This window comes from Triturus cristatus, chromosome 12 (genome assembly GCF_964204655.1).
Source record: "Triturus cristatus chromosome 12, aTriCri1.1, whole genome shotgun sequence".
In the NCBI taxonomy this organism is placed as follows: domain Eukaryota; kingdom Metazoa; phylum Chordata; class Amphibia; order Caudata; family Salamandridae; genus Triturus; species Triturus cristatus.
Window position 1 is genome coordinate 220,484,218 of NC_140595.1, and position 13,678 is coordinate 220,497,895.

The window sequence follows — 13,678 nt, forward strand, 5'->3', positions numbered from 1 at the left end:
TCCACAAGTCATTACTAGATGTCCCTGTCAAGTCAAATGCAAAAGCATTGACATTCTTTCATGAGGCCATTTGTTATTAGGGGCCAGGTTTACTTAGGGCTTTGCTCTTGCATGACGCAAGTTGTCGCAAGGCAACATAAGTGCTTTAGTGGGATTTACTAAACTACGCGAAGCCACCTTACAGGGCTCTGGTTGGTTTATAAAAAGCAAAGTAATGCAAGGCAGCTCATATTACTGGCTCCAATTACCTTGCAATAAATCACACACAACTGAGGGAGACGAGGTTACACTACTACACCAACCTCTCCAATAAATATCCAAATACACTCAAGAAGAGTAGGAGTAAGGAGAAATAAACAACTGGTATAATTAGCGGCACACGCTTTGTTTATGAAAACTGCCCCCACCCACACATTTTGGCATGCTTCTTCATAGTGCTCGCTAACGACACCCCTGCTTAAACAAAAGCATGGGATGGAGCAATAGAGAGGGGGAGGAATACACAAACATAAAGTAATGGGGATCTGAAAAGAATAGTAGTGCAGAAATAGGAGTTTAACCCTGGCTCAGGAGTATCCTGGCTAGGATTAAAATGAATGTAGGATGGTGGTGTCGGGTAGTATTAATAGACCCCACCCCTCCTCTCTGCATGTTTGTCAACACGTTTCAGCTGATTTTTTATAGCGCTACACAGGTCTTACAGGTTTTTTCAGGGCCTATGATCCCTTTAATTCCCCTAGTCTCCGACCTTCCTTTAGTAGGTTGAAGATAGACCCAATCTGGTCTTATGGCTGCAATACACACAGTGATAATACCGAGTTTCACAGTTGTTGCGGCTCAAAAAGGCGTGGGAGCGAGGCGTACCTCCCTGTAGTCACACGTTCATCAAGGTGAGGTCGCAGCTCTACCAGTTCTCCCCGCACGCTGTGAAGGTGCCATAAAACCAGATTGGGTCGATCTTCAACATGCAGAGAGGAGGGTTTTAAACTCCTATTTCTGCACCATTATTCTTTTCAGATCCCTATTACTTTATATGTGTATTGTCTTCCCCCTCCCTATTGCTCCACCCCAGGCGTTGGTTTGCGCAGGGGTGTCGTTAGCAAGCCCTGTGATGAAGCATCCCACAATTTGTGGGTGAGGGCAGTGTTCATAAACAAAGCATGTGCCGTTATTTATACCAGCTTTTTGAATCTCTGCACACCTACTCCTCTTGTGTGTATTTGCATTACCTTGTGTCAGAGAGGTCTTCCATGCATGGATTATGGACGTTCCCAAGCATACACACATGGACTTTGGTGAATTCCCAGATTTACAAAGAGTTGTAAACTTGGGCACGCGTACACATGGTACAACACCCAGACCCTGTTGTAACAAGGAAAATATCTTTATTTCTCCTGGTTACTTCCTTTTTTAGGTCTCGCCTACGCAGCGCACATGCGCTGCATAGGAAAAAGACCTTTAGCCATCGATTCACTTTGTGTCAATTGCCTTCAATGGCAACGCCTGCACGTTTGGCGATTCCCTTGCCGGAGCGAGCTTTGACACCATATGTTTGTAATTAACTTACAAACACATGGTGCCCCTGGCTCGCTCCCGCAAGGGAAATGCTTTGTGTGCTCTCGGCCGCACTCCACTCAACCCTCCCACTTTTAGCGCGAGCGTGTGCTTGTTTACATCACCGGTGCTTTCAGAACCCTCCCGCCTCGCAAGACAGCCAGGGAAAGTGCCTTTATTTATCATCACGGGCGATTTTAGACCCCACCCGCGTCCCAACACAGCATGGCGAAGCGCCTTTATTTAATATTACCGGCGTTTTCAGACCCCTCAGCCGGTCTCATAAAGCACACACTCAGCCGCCATGGGTGTGGGAGGAACCGCTCTGGCTTTGGACGCGCGCAGCGGGAGCTGTTTTCATTTGGCTTTGATTGATCAGACCGCTGCTCACTCCCGTAAGGGGGAGGCTTTTGATGGACTTTAACTTTCGCAGCCGCAGGGCCGCGTTTGTCTTTTAGCACGTTTACTTGATCTTTTCAAGTTAGTGGATTTAATTTGAGTGTTGGTATGGCATGCATGCTGTTTATGTAGATTCAGATTCCCGCCGTGTACTTAACTGCATGCTTGGTAATGATGGAGGAAAAGCAAACCCCCTGAAAGTCACTGTTGACAGTTACTTTACAGTAATGATTTTTAAATGAAGTGTGATTAACGCGAGACAGCAGAACATACGTAAATGCATTCTTTTTATTATTAACAACATAGCCTGCTCCAGTATTTTCGATTTTTGCTTGATTTCAGTTCATACTTTATTTGTAAAAAGTCAGTAAAAAGTTCGAATATTAAAGCATTTACAGATGTTTTTACTTCTAATACAGGCTACAACTATAACCACGTGCAACCATCGCAGTTTGATGAAATGTGTTCTATTTTCCAGTCACGCGCATGGCATACTGCTCACCCAGAGCTGCAGCTCCTAGTGTTTGTGGCAGTTCTTGGCACATCAACTTGAATTTTGCAAGAATTGTACCAGAGAGAGTTCCTCCTGGGCAGGAGGCTCGTGTCTTTATTGCCTGACCCAAGCTTCCTGTGTAACAGTTTCAAGTCTCAACACCACTCAGAGATTCAGCTTTCATTAACAGCATATCACCGAAGAAAACTAACAAGCATGGTATGGTTATTCTTTCTCTTTGTTTGTATCTGTAGTTGTTAACTGATAAATTATGGGTGTTTGTGTGGTGCTTATGTTGCCATTTTTTTGGTCTTGTGCATTTTTCGGCAGCCCGGTGACTTTACATAGGGCCCTTTTATGGATTTCATGTTCTGGTTACATTCTTTGGTGGTAAAGTCTTTTTCATTGAGCTGTGTGTAGGTGATGTTTGTATCGCCTGTGTTGGCAGGGTGGACTCTCGTTTTCTTTTGCCTGGTTTCTGATACTACTTGTTAGAGATGCCTTTTGGGCTGTCTAACCTTTGCAGTTAGTTTCTAAAAGACTTTCTCTCGCTAAATGTTTGTGGAGAATGTGTTGAAAGTTCCTAAGACTAGCCTAATGGAGGAGACGCAGCCCATCGTTGCTACCCGGTTGGCATGATAACTGTATTTTCTTTTTTTAATTATTATATTCTTAAGTATTTTGGCTGCCCTCAAGACCTGGTTACCATGATCATGTGCTGTAGCCCCAGTGAAAGTATTGATTTTTTAAGACTCCTTTTATTTCCTCCCTTTTTGATCCAATCGCTTGTGTAGAGTACATAACTGAAGTAGTCTGTGGGTTTGTAGAGTACTGATGTCTCTATTTCACTCTCCATTTTTTAATGGGATGTCCAAAATTAATTTCCTGTGAAGAATGCTTAGACCTTGAAGTTTGTTTGGGTGGAAATCATAAACGTTACTGTGAAACTTAAATGTGCTCTTTGTTGCATTTCCAACTCTTCAGTGTTTTAAGAAATAGATTAGAAGTTTGACATGGCAGGAGGAAAGGTAGTTATAATTCAGTTGTTTCAAAAGTAGAAAGGGGTAATATATGGTGCCTTTATAATAAAAACCATTAACCTGTTTTATATGGGCATGCTCCTACAGATGTTGCCCATTTATAACTTGATATGTGATTACCCACGTATAGAGATATGTTATTACCAAATTCAGTGGTAATAATTATATTGACTTCACAAGGATGAAAGTAAAGCACTACTTTTGTTTGATTGTGTTTCTTTAAACAGCATTGTTCACTTCTCCTGCTTTGCCACTTTCCTTATTAAACAAGCAGCATACATGTTGGCAAATCTGTTTCATTCCCTTTTTCACAAGTTATGCATGGATCAGAATTTGTCTGTGCTAAAATGATATTACACACCGAGTCTTTTTATAAGCAGCTGAGTCATATGTTTGTTGCATTACTTTCTTCATTTTGCCCTATTGGCCTGCAGCAAAGTCTGATTGCAAAAAATCACTGATGAGCTATTGCAGAAGATGAAAAAGTGGTGCAGATAAGCCTGACAATGCTTTAATCCATGGCGGCACAGCACCCAGGATAATGTGCTGCATCACTAACCACTTATAAGGTCCCAAAGGCGAGACCTATTGGCTATGCCAATGCTTGTTCTATTTGAGATGCATTCCACACCACACATGGAGAAAGGAAAATGCCTTTAAGGATTATTTTTGTGCAGAAATGTTTTCCTTTCTGCACAAAAACAACTTTGGCTTTAATGCAGGCACCCTTGCAACATGGTGCAAGGGTGCCTACATAGGTTCTAGGCAGCACACACTGCGCCAGCGCAAGAGGGTAGCAGAAATGCATCATATCTTTGTAAATATGGTGCATTTCTGATATGTCCCTTTCCCACAGCACAGCAAGTTGCCTTGTTGCGCTCGTTGCGTTAAATGTTAGTAAATATGGCCAAAGTTGTTCCTATCAAGTGCATTGAAAGCCTTTCATGAGGCTGCAGTTTCACTAGTCAGTACTAGTTGACCCTCACTAGTTAAATGCAAAAGCATAGATATTCTTTCATGAATCTCTAGTTCCGCTAGCTGTTACTAGGTAACTTCTTAAGTCAAATGTAAAAGAACTGAAATTCTTTCATGAAGCTGCAGTTCCACTAGCTGTTACTAGGTGTCCTTCTCAAGTGAAATGCAAAAGTATTAAAATTCCTACATGAAGCTGCAGTTCCACTAATCATTACTAGGTGTCTCTCACAAGTCAAATGCAAAAATATTGATAATCTTACATAAGGCAGGTGTTCCACTTGTTAATAGAGGTTCAGCTCAAGTCAGATGCAAAAACAAAAATGCGCCAAATTGAGGGGTGTGGCTCTTACATTTGCCTGCACACTTTTTCTATTTTAATCATAAGTGCTTATTTTACATATGTTTAATTATTTGCAAAAGTTGGTTCATGATGAAGAGTCAAAATTACAGATTTCAATACATTAAGTGATTATACCCTACTTGATATAGGAGATTTTATTCACTGCTAAGTAAAAAGTGTGGCTAAACAATATATTTTTGCTATTTATTTTTTAAGTGGGTGTTATCGAATGAATAAACTAGTGAGTGTATCCTTGGAGGTGATTTAAGTGGAGGACGAGAGCTTTCCCTGAATACTTTGTGCACACTCACAGTGGTGTAAGCAGAATGACCACAAACAATTTGATATAGGGAGAAAAAAGCTGCAGGTCCACAAGTCGTTACAAGAGGTCTCCCTCAGGTCAGATGCAAGTGATTCAAATGTCAGTTACAAACCTGACGTAGTGTGGCTTCAACCTACAAATCTGGATATATAGCATAGCTACTTTAATGACTTCTGCTCATTTTCTGTAGAATAAATAAATATACCAAAGCTTGTTTATAGTGAGCAATCAGCATTGTAATTTACAGTAAGTTTTTGTGAGTTTTGGAAATGGTCTATGAAACCGAATTATACATAGGGATTATCAGTAATCGGGAAGTGAGGGTGTCTAACAAATTCTATTTTTGGTGAACTACTTTTTTAGGTATATGTGTACATGTGTAAGGTAAATGAAGTCACTCAAAGAGATGGTATCCAATGGCTGGAGTGGGCTGGTCTGTTGATCTATACCTATTATTGCGGTGGGAGGGAGTATAATTTGAGTGATGTGTCAACAGATCAATTGTGAAATAGTGTTGGTTCAAAACCTCTACAAATGTATGTATGTATGTCTGTGTGCTTTTGTTGAAAAACATTAGGCTGAAAAGACAGCTGAAGCTGTCATTAGGCCAGACCTAATAAATAAGTATGCCACAAGGCTTGGAATTGTGCTGTACATCTTTGTTGTTTTGAATGGGAAGCATTGTGCTCTATGAATCTGAATGTCCATATCCCAGTCCAAACACCCTGCAAACACCTTCTAAAAAAGGTTAAACTATTTATTGATCAGCATCTGCAATGTCTTCACCTTCTTTAACACCAAGGACACAAAGGTTATTTCTTCCAAGTTGATTTTCTAAATCCTGTAGTTTTATTGAGACAGTCACTGACATAACACCCTGGTTCTCTAACCACTTGCTAATCCTTATGGAAGTTTCTTCACTAGTTGGAATTGCTCTTCTTTGTATGATGACTCTAATCTGTGCCATTTTGTGGACAGGAGCCTGAATCTTCAGATCAACAGTTTTAGCTGTCAAGTGCTCACACCAGTTACCTCACAGTGTGCCAATATTTGATGTGTACATTGATGCCAAAATTTTGTTTTGTGCATCAAGAATTATTTGCATATACAGCTCATGGCCTAATCATAAGGAATAAGAGGACTTGCTTTGAGTAAAGTTCACTGGATTTTTTGTCTTTTTTCAGCCCCATATCAGCAAGATAGTGAGACTACTGGCAAAGATATCCCACTGTAAGGTGTCTTCCCCTTCAGCAGACAGAGGTTCCAAGTCACTCTTCACTAGATAGCTTTAAAGTATGGAAGTGATTTAGTGGGTAAGCAGTTGCCCGCGTTTATCGGAGAAGTTCATCTAAGAAAATAATTACTCAGATGTCTCTTTTACACTTTGTTATTAAGATTTAGAAGAGGAAACATTATTCCAGTAAGAGCCACTCCTGATTTCAGGCCATCATCTACCATTCTCCCAGATCACAACCTGATTCCTCAATCTGTTCTGGTTTCACCCCCAATTCCTTTCACCACAACATATTTAATAGATAAAAGGCATGTAGTGTACATGTAGTCTGCTTAAAAGAATCCTTGCCAAGCTGATTTTGGTTACTTGTTAGGGCAAATAACAGGTTGAAAACTGGATCTCGTGCGCAAACTGTGGTATAGTGGTTAGAGAGGTTAGATCGCTGTCCAATGCGATACCTTTTGAGGACACTGTCATTGTTTAGGCAATAGGGACAGTAGATGAGGTTGAAAGTGCAATATTAGTAATAGCAGCTAATGATGAGGAGTTTGCAGGACCCAGGAATCTAAGCCAATCATTTTCCAAGGGTATCTTATTTTCAGAGTTTAGAACAGCAGTGCCTCCAGTATGCTTGCCCTTCTACTGCTAATCACCACCATTGACTGCCCTCCCTAGCAATCCCGCTAAGGCTGAGATAAGCTCCAGGTGTGGTCAATCAACACCTTTGAGATTCTGTCCACTTGAGCAGTTTGGGCAGTCTCCAAGCTTGTTCCTTTAGCAAAAATAGTATCAAGATCATCTAGAACTTGGAGAGTATCCCCTGTGAGGTCCTGAAAAGCCAAATTAAAAACCAGAGTACTAGTGCCCCAACAGTGCAGTCAACAGCTCCCTCAGTTACCCTCTCGGCTTGGATGTGATGACTCCGCTATGAGAAAAGAGTTTATGAAAACTAATTGTAGTATTAGAGCTTTACCTTGACTGCCCCTTCTCCTTCAGAAGCAAGTGTTTTCTGACCACAGTAAATTCGCCCGTCCAGTGCCACTGTATTCCTTACTTCATTGAGTATTAGACTTGTCCTTAATATCTCCCTGTTTTGTTGATTCGAGGTCCTAAAACTGTTAATGGTGTCCCCCTCGTGCTTGGGCCTCCCAGCAGGTCACCCCCTTTCGGAAGGGCATCCTGGCGATACACTGTAACAAGTCTGGTGGGAGGAGAAGAGAAGGCACCAAGTGGTACACAACAGGGGCAGTGTGCCAAGCCTCAGGCACAGAAGTGGAGGCTGGTCGAAATTCCCACTTCATTCACCTACAACATCCCTTGTCCCACTGCTCTGACATCACTTCTCCGACTACCATTCTCCACCAATGTACGTTGTACAGCATCTCCTTTATGAATGAAAATATTTGATGCTATAAAGAAAGTATGAGAGAGGTAGGAGATAAGCCTATGGTAGCACCTTAACTAGTGAATGTTATGTATTATTAAGTTTTGTGCAACAGTAACAATTGAGAATACTTCTCAAGCTTAACTCCCCTTAAACCTTTTTTAGGGACGTTTGTTGTTATTTTTTTAATATAGGGGTATGGCTTTTATAACGGTAGCGGTAAGCATAATTTAAGAATTTTTTTTGCCTGTATAGATGTTCACAAATATCATGTAGCATTATTTGGCTTTATTTCTTTCCATGTTTAATGGTGGTGAACATCCTATTGAGTGGTACATCTTTTAAGAAGCTGATGTAGACCGCTATGCTATGTTTTAGTCCATTTTGGCAAAACTCTGTTAAGCTCTACCTTGCCCACAATTTTTGGCAGATATTTGCTTACAGCAGTATAACTTCCACCCTGACATCCAACGTAACATGTCGCTTGCGTGTATGTGGTAGGTATGACAGCTGGACTGCCTATAGTAAGTACCTGAGTATGTCTTTTTTTTCAGCCATCATGAACTGTGGCTTTCATGGTGTCTGTTGTAGGTTTGCTAGTTAGGGTGAAGACTTCAATCACACTGGAGTGCAGATTTACTAATATTTGGAGCAATGCAGCGCAGCAACCAAAGTTCTTGCATCAATGGAAAGAAAAAAACAGCATGCATCTACAAAAATAAGGCACTGTTTTTCTCTCCCCCAGCACTGGTGCACTTTTGGATGCAGTGACCAATGAGACCAACTTGCGCTATAGTGCACGGGTATGGGCTTTCTGTCAAACAGGCTTTATGTTGGAAGGGGACCCATGCAATACAACTATGCTTTAATACTTTTCACATTTTGTATGTATGCCTCAGTCATCCCAGTCTCATCATCACTGAGTCTGAGGATGCTGCAGACCTCACTCATCTGAAATGAGTGGAGCTGACCTGTTGGACATGCTGAATCAAAGCAGAGAAGATGTGTGTGAACATCAGTTCCTCACTGCAAGGAGGGATGGGCAGTGGCTGATGGGGTTAAAAGCTTCTGAACTTGGTATTTCCCCTATCTGTCATAAAGTCTACTTTCAGGTTAAAGAACAGCCTTTGAGAAAGCATAGTTGTTTTCAAAATAAATCTTCACCCCTTCCCTCAACCTTTTGAAGAAGAGCAGTTCTTTGGTGTAGTCCTACCTTGGCCACCAACAGTGGGCCAACCACGTTGGTCGTGTACACATGCAGCAAGTCCTCGGCATCCACTGTTTCAAGGGAGCTTGGAGGCATGATCCCGGCATTGTTGATCAGCACATTTAAACCAGCTCCTTTCAGGTGTGCCTCAACTTCCTTTGCGGCTTTGTTGACACTTGTAGGGTCTGTAGCTTCTAAAAAACAGAGAGCATGAAATCAGTAAAATTGGGCACCCATAAATATTGTATTCCAAACAAAAAGGTGACATCAAATATAAATCTGTTTTTCTCCTGAGCGATGAGCCATACAGTTCCACGAGGGTTTGGTGCTGACTGGGTTGAAATTAGTTTTACTTATCCATTTGTTTTGTTTTGGCAGGCTTTTTCCATTTGACAGGGTAGGGCATATTCAGAATGATTGCTCTTTTAGAATGCAATTTCCCATTATAGATGTGTCAATATTTCATTTATTTTGTGTAAGCAACAGGTAGTGCTAATAAACAATTACAATCTCATTGCAGATGCCTTGAACATCACATGCAATCATAATTTCTATCTGATCAAGTCATATATAGTCAACTTAATATGGTGCTTGAAACTATTAAGGTTCAGACTAATAACATAGACATCTGGACACAAATATAACAATACTAAGGCATAAATGGTTGGGGCCCTGAGGGAGCCATGTAGGAATGGGGAGATGACACAGATTAAACTAATTATTGACATTAAAGTACAGTTTCCAACATCATTAGAACGCCCATACAAATCAGTGGTAGAAATACATCACAAGGAAATGTTTATGCATTGGCCTAATCGGGAGTTTTTATTTATCAGAGCCTGGGTTTATACACACATAGGGCCAGCACACAAGTAGTTTCTGCAGCACACATAGAAGTTGCAACTCGTCATTTTATTTTTAATGATTGTTTCTGTGCAGTAAGGGACACCTTCCTGCACATAAATAATCCTTCATGGGGTTTTGCTGTTTCTAACACATCGCAGCACACATGGAAACAGGATAAATGAGGAGAAATAAAGCATTCCTCCTCATTTCACCAGGGTAAAACCAGGTTTTCCCTGGTCTTAATTTTGGTGCTGCCCCATATTTACGCCACCCTTGTAAATATGGGGCATCATCAAAATCAATGGGTGTTGCTCTGGAATGCCCACCACAACACCCATTGCCCGCCCCTTTCACGCTGAGTATAGCATGAAGGGTGCCTTATTTACAAGGCAGCATTAAGCCACGTTAAGTGGCTTAATGGTGCCTTGTAAATAAGGCAAAGCCCATTTAATACATCGCTGTTTGGTGGTGAGTCTTTTTATTCCACCCTACGGGATGGAGTACCTGTAATTAGTACAAATATTAACCATAAGACTCAACTTATTCACTCACTGGCTCATTCACCTAGGCCATTTGTTTATTTACCCCTTTCTCCCTGCCCTGTTTCTCAATTGTTTTGGTTGTTTGTGACCACTACAAATGGGAAAATGGAAGGCAGCTGAACTTTTACAAGGTCAGAGGAAGCAAAAAAGAGCTGCACCAAAACTAGAGGCAAATTGCACACTAAATGAGATTGACACACGTATAGAGGAGGTAGAAACAATGCTATGTAGTGGGAAGGCACCTGGCCCTAGCCTGCCTAAACTATCTCCTAGGGTATCATGTATATTTAGGAAAAAGACATCAACCTTCACTGTAGCTCATGCAAAAGTCGTGCCTCCCAATAACAGTTCAAATGCAACACAAATAAGTTAGTCTGCTAAGGTAACATCTCCTCCTCCTTGAATGCCTGCAGAAATCCCACTTGAGCCTAAGTAGCAACAGGTTTCTCCTTTAGAACAGGACAAGGAAGAAGTGGAAGGAGGTACAGATATTAGTGCTAAGTGAGACGGTTTCAGCAAAGTGCCCCAGATTGACACAACCAAGCCAATAGTAGCTGATTCGACTGAGATATGTCTAAAGCAGAAAGTCATTGAAATAAAAGTGATGGTGGCCTACCTATTAAGCAGAGTTAATGAGCTAGTGACTCTAATAAGGTAAATTCATCAACCGTATGTTCAACTTACAAGGCATTGACTGATAGAGAGCCAATTTATGCCCAGGTAGACCATGCAAGGAGGGGAGTATGGCAACTACATTCAGAGGCACACACGTCACACGCGTACAGCACCGATAAAAAATATAAAGGCTCTTACGCAGAAAATGAAAATACCAGCTTCACAGCATCTGATGGAGGATATTAGAGATCTGGTCCTGAGAACAAACTCATTGTCAATACCAAAGCATCCCACAAAGCAGGGGAGGGTAGTACAAGAAGCACACCCAACACACTTATACAAACTCAGACAGAGCTCAAAGAGAAAGCCAAATGAGCAGCCATAGGTGTGAACGCAGATCCCTATGTAAGTTTAGCGTATCCAAAAACTCTGCAAAAGAGCAGAGAGGACACAAACTCCCTGACAAACAAATGCATTCACTGGACACCTTCAGTTCCAAGTGGGACTGTGGTATGTGTCATAGGTATATGGCGCCTAAGAGAAATTACACATCAGTTTCCCTTGATCACTTATAAGACGGTGCTGCAAGGTGTAGAGAAACCACAAGCTCTACGAGGATAAGCAAAAGCTTAATAAAACATATTTTCAAAACCTCAGCACACGTAAATAATATAGATTAGGTTATCTATTTAGTATTTAAGAACATGTATACATAAAAGGCTAGACCATATATCAAAGTGATATCTTCTTCATATCTTCTTTATTAAGAAGTGTTCAATTGGAGCATCAAGGTTACAGCCGGTCACAGCCAACACGTGTTTCGTCGTATCGGGAATGTAGTCCCACGACTTCCTCAAGGCTGTGCAAACAAACAGATAGATACCAACTCTTGTCATGAAGGTCATTACAGGTCATTGATTATAAGCAGTCAACAACATTTGTAATTTGAATCAAATTCCAAGTAAAGGTGAGCTGTTACATGTGACATTCAAGACGAAGAAAGAAGTGAACCAATGAAGTATAGGTTGAAATTATCAATAAACGCCTAAACGAATGGAGAGAGAAGACGTCCCGGTCGTAAGTGAAGCGTGAATTCCATGTGATTGTTCCAGTTTAAGTGAAACGATAGTTAAAAGATTGACACCGTCGTGAGAAAATAACCGTCGTGTCACCTACAACCTAAAAGTGACAGGCAAAGAACATAAAGCACCAAGTTCGAATAATTACCTATCTTCGTACTGTAGAAATCTCTGTTAAGAAGAGAAATAAGAGCGATCTAATGCCGAAACAATCCCGAGTCATGTGAATATATAAATAATCTTCTAAATATCACATTAACCGGACCTACTTCAATTGTGGTTGTAATTCCATCCCACATGGGGTTCTGTGAAAGGAGCGGGGAACGAGGACTATCACAGTTTCCTTGACGAGGAGCCCGAGTTTGGCATCATTCTGTAAATAATATAGGAATCATGTTTCAGAATACACGATATCTGACAAGACCATCTCGAGGTAAAGCCATTTCACATTATGTACACCATGGGGTCTAAAATAGTAGCCATTTCTGGCTAGTCTGTCATCCACTCAGGAACGTAATTAAATATACATAATCACCCAGTAACCAATGAATAATCCCTCGTCACTATCAAATAAACGATCCAAATGCTAACAAATACCATCTGTGTCTCGTGAGTTAATCTGCTCTATCCATATCCGTGACTCAATCCTCACCTCAAATATTATCCGTGTTCTTGTGCCCTCGTCCTCCGGTTTGCCGGGTCAGCCGAGTACAGCAGCCCGTGAGTAGAGTGTCGGTTCCGTGCGTTGGTGGCCATGGTATAAGTGCATACGGGTCTCCCGTCGAATGCGCGTCGCATGCATAGAACTAGAGAGAAGACTCTAAATTTTGCTGCCCAATCCTAGATGTCTGTCTCAATGGACCTAACGTGTACTATTCAGATCAAAGATGCTATGCTCAACTGGCAACGATAATTTTTAATGACCTCGGGACCTAATTGTAAAAATGCAAAATGTGCAGACAACATTTCTAAAGTCAGTCCGCAGTCTAATAACGAAAACCCAGATATGGGTGTTTATTGTACATGTGCCAGTGACCCTGGATTGCGGTTTTATCAGTGAAAATCTATCAGTGCCTAAGTTCGTCCGTATTGTATTTAAAACAGGGTCAGGAATATTCGGTTAGTGAGTGAATCGGATGTGAACGCCCCGTATATGCGCAATGGTTGCCGTTGTGCCGGTTGGTACATTTAAAACAGTGAATCTCGTGTGCCCTTAAGTCTCTCCACTAGTTGGGTCGAAAGATAGTCTACTTATGAGAGGAGGTAGCACAGATAAGGGGTATTATTGTATGGCCAAATCATAAACAAACCATATTTACAGTATGAGTATGTACCTGTGTCAAGAAACACAATTCAAAAAAACCCAATAAAAAAAAAAAAAACACAGTTCAAAAAACCAAAGACGTTGGAGTCATAGCGAAACAATATCGACGTCACTTTGTGTGCCTTAAATGATACCAGACAGTTCGTCTGTACATACAGAGTTTACCATTGTGTTTCAGTGTGTCATTCATAGATATATACATTTCTGGTCTTTTAGCAGAGTCTAATGACAGCCTACCTGCCCAGGAAATAATGTAGCCGTACTGCACAGCCTTGGAAGAGATCATCTCCCTTGACACGCAAAGTAAAATCCCCTAGATCAGAA

The 13,678-nt window shown here is 41.2% G+C and overlaps 1 protein-coding gene across 2 annotated transcripts in view; it reads right to left on the minus strand.

Moving 5' to 3' along the window:
• LOC146775742 (uncharacterized) overlaps positions 1-13,678 on the minus strand; it is a 194,690-nt gene that overhangs the window by 124,210 nt on the left and 56,802 nt on the right. For both annotated transcript variants that reach the window (XM_085637456.1, XM_085637457.1), the window contains exon 3: positions 8,955-9,142. In XM_085637456.1, coding sequence (XP_085493582.1) covers positions 8,955-9,142 — 188 coding nt within the window. The remainder of the gene's footprint in view (positions 1-8,954; positions 9,143-13,678) is intronic.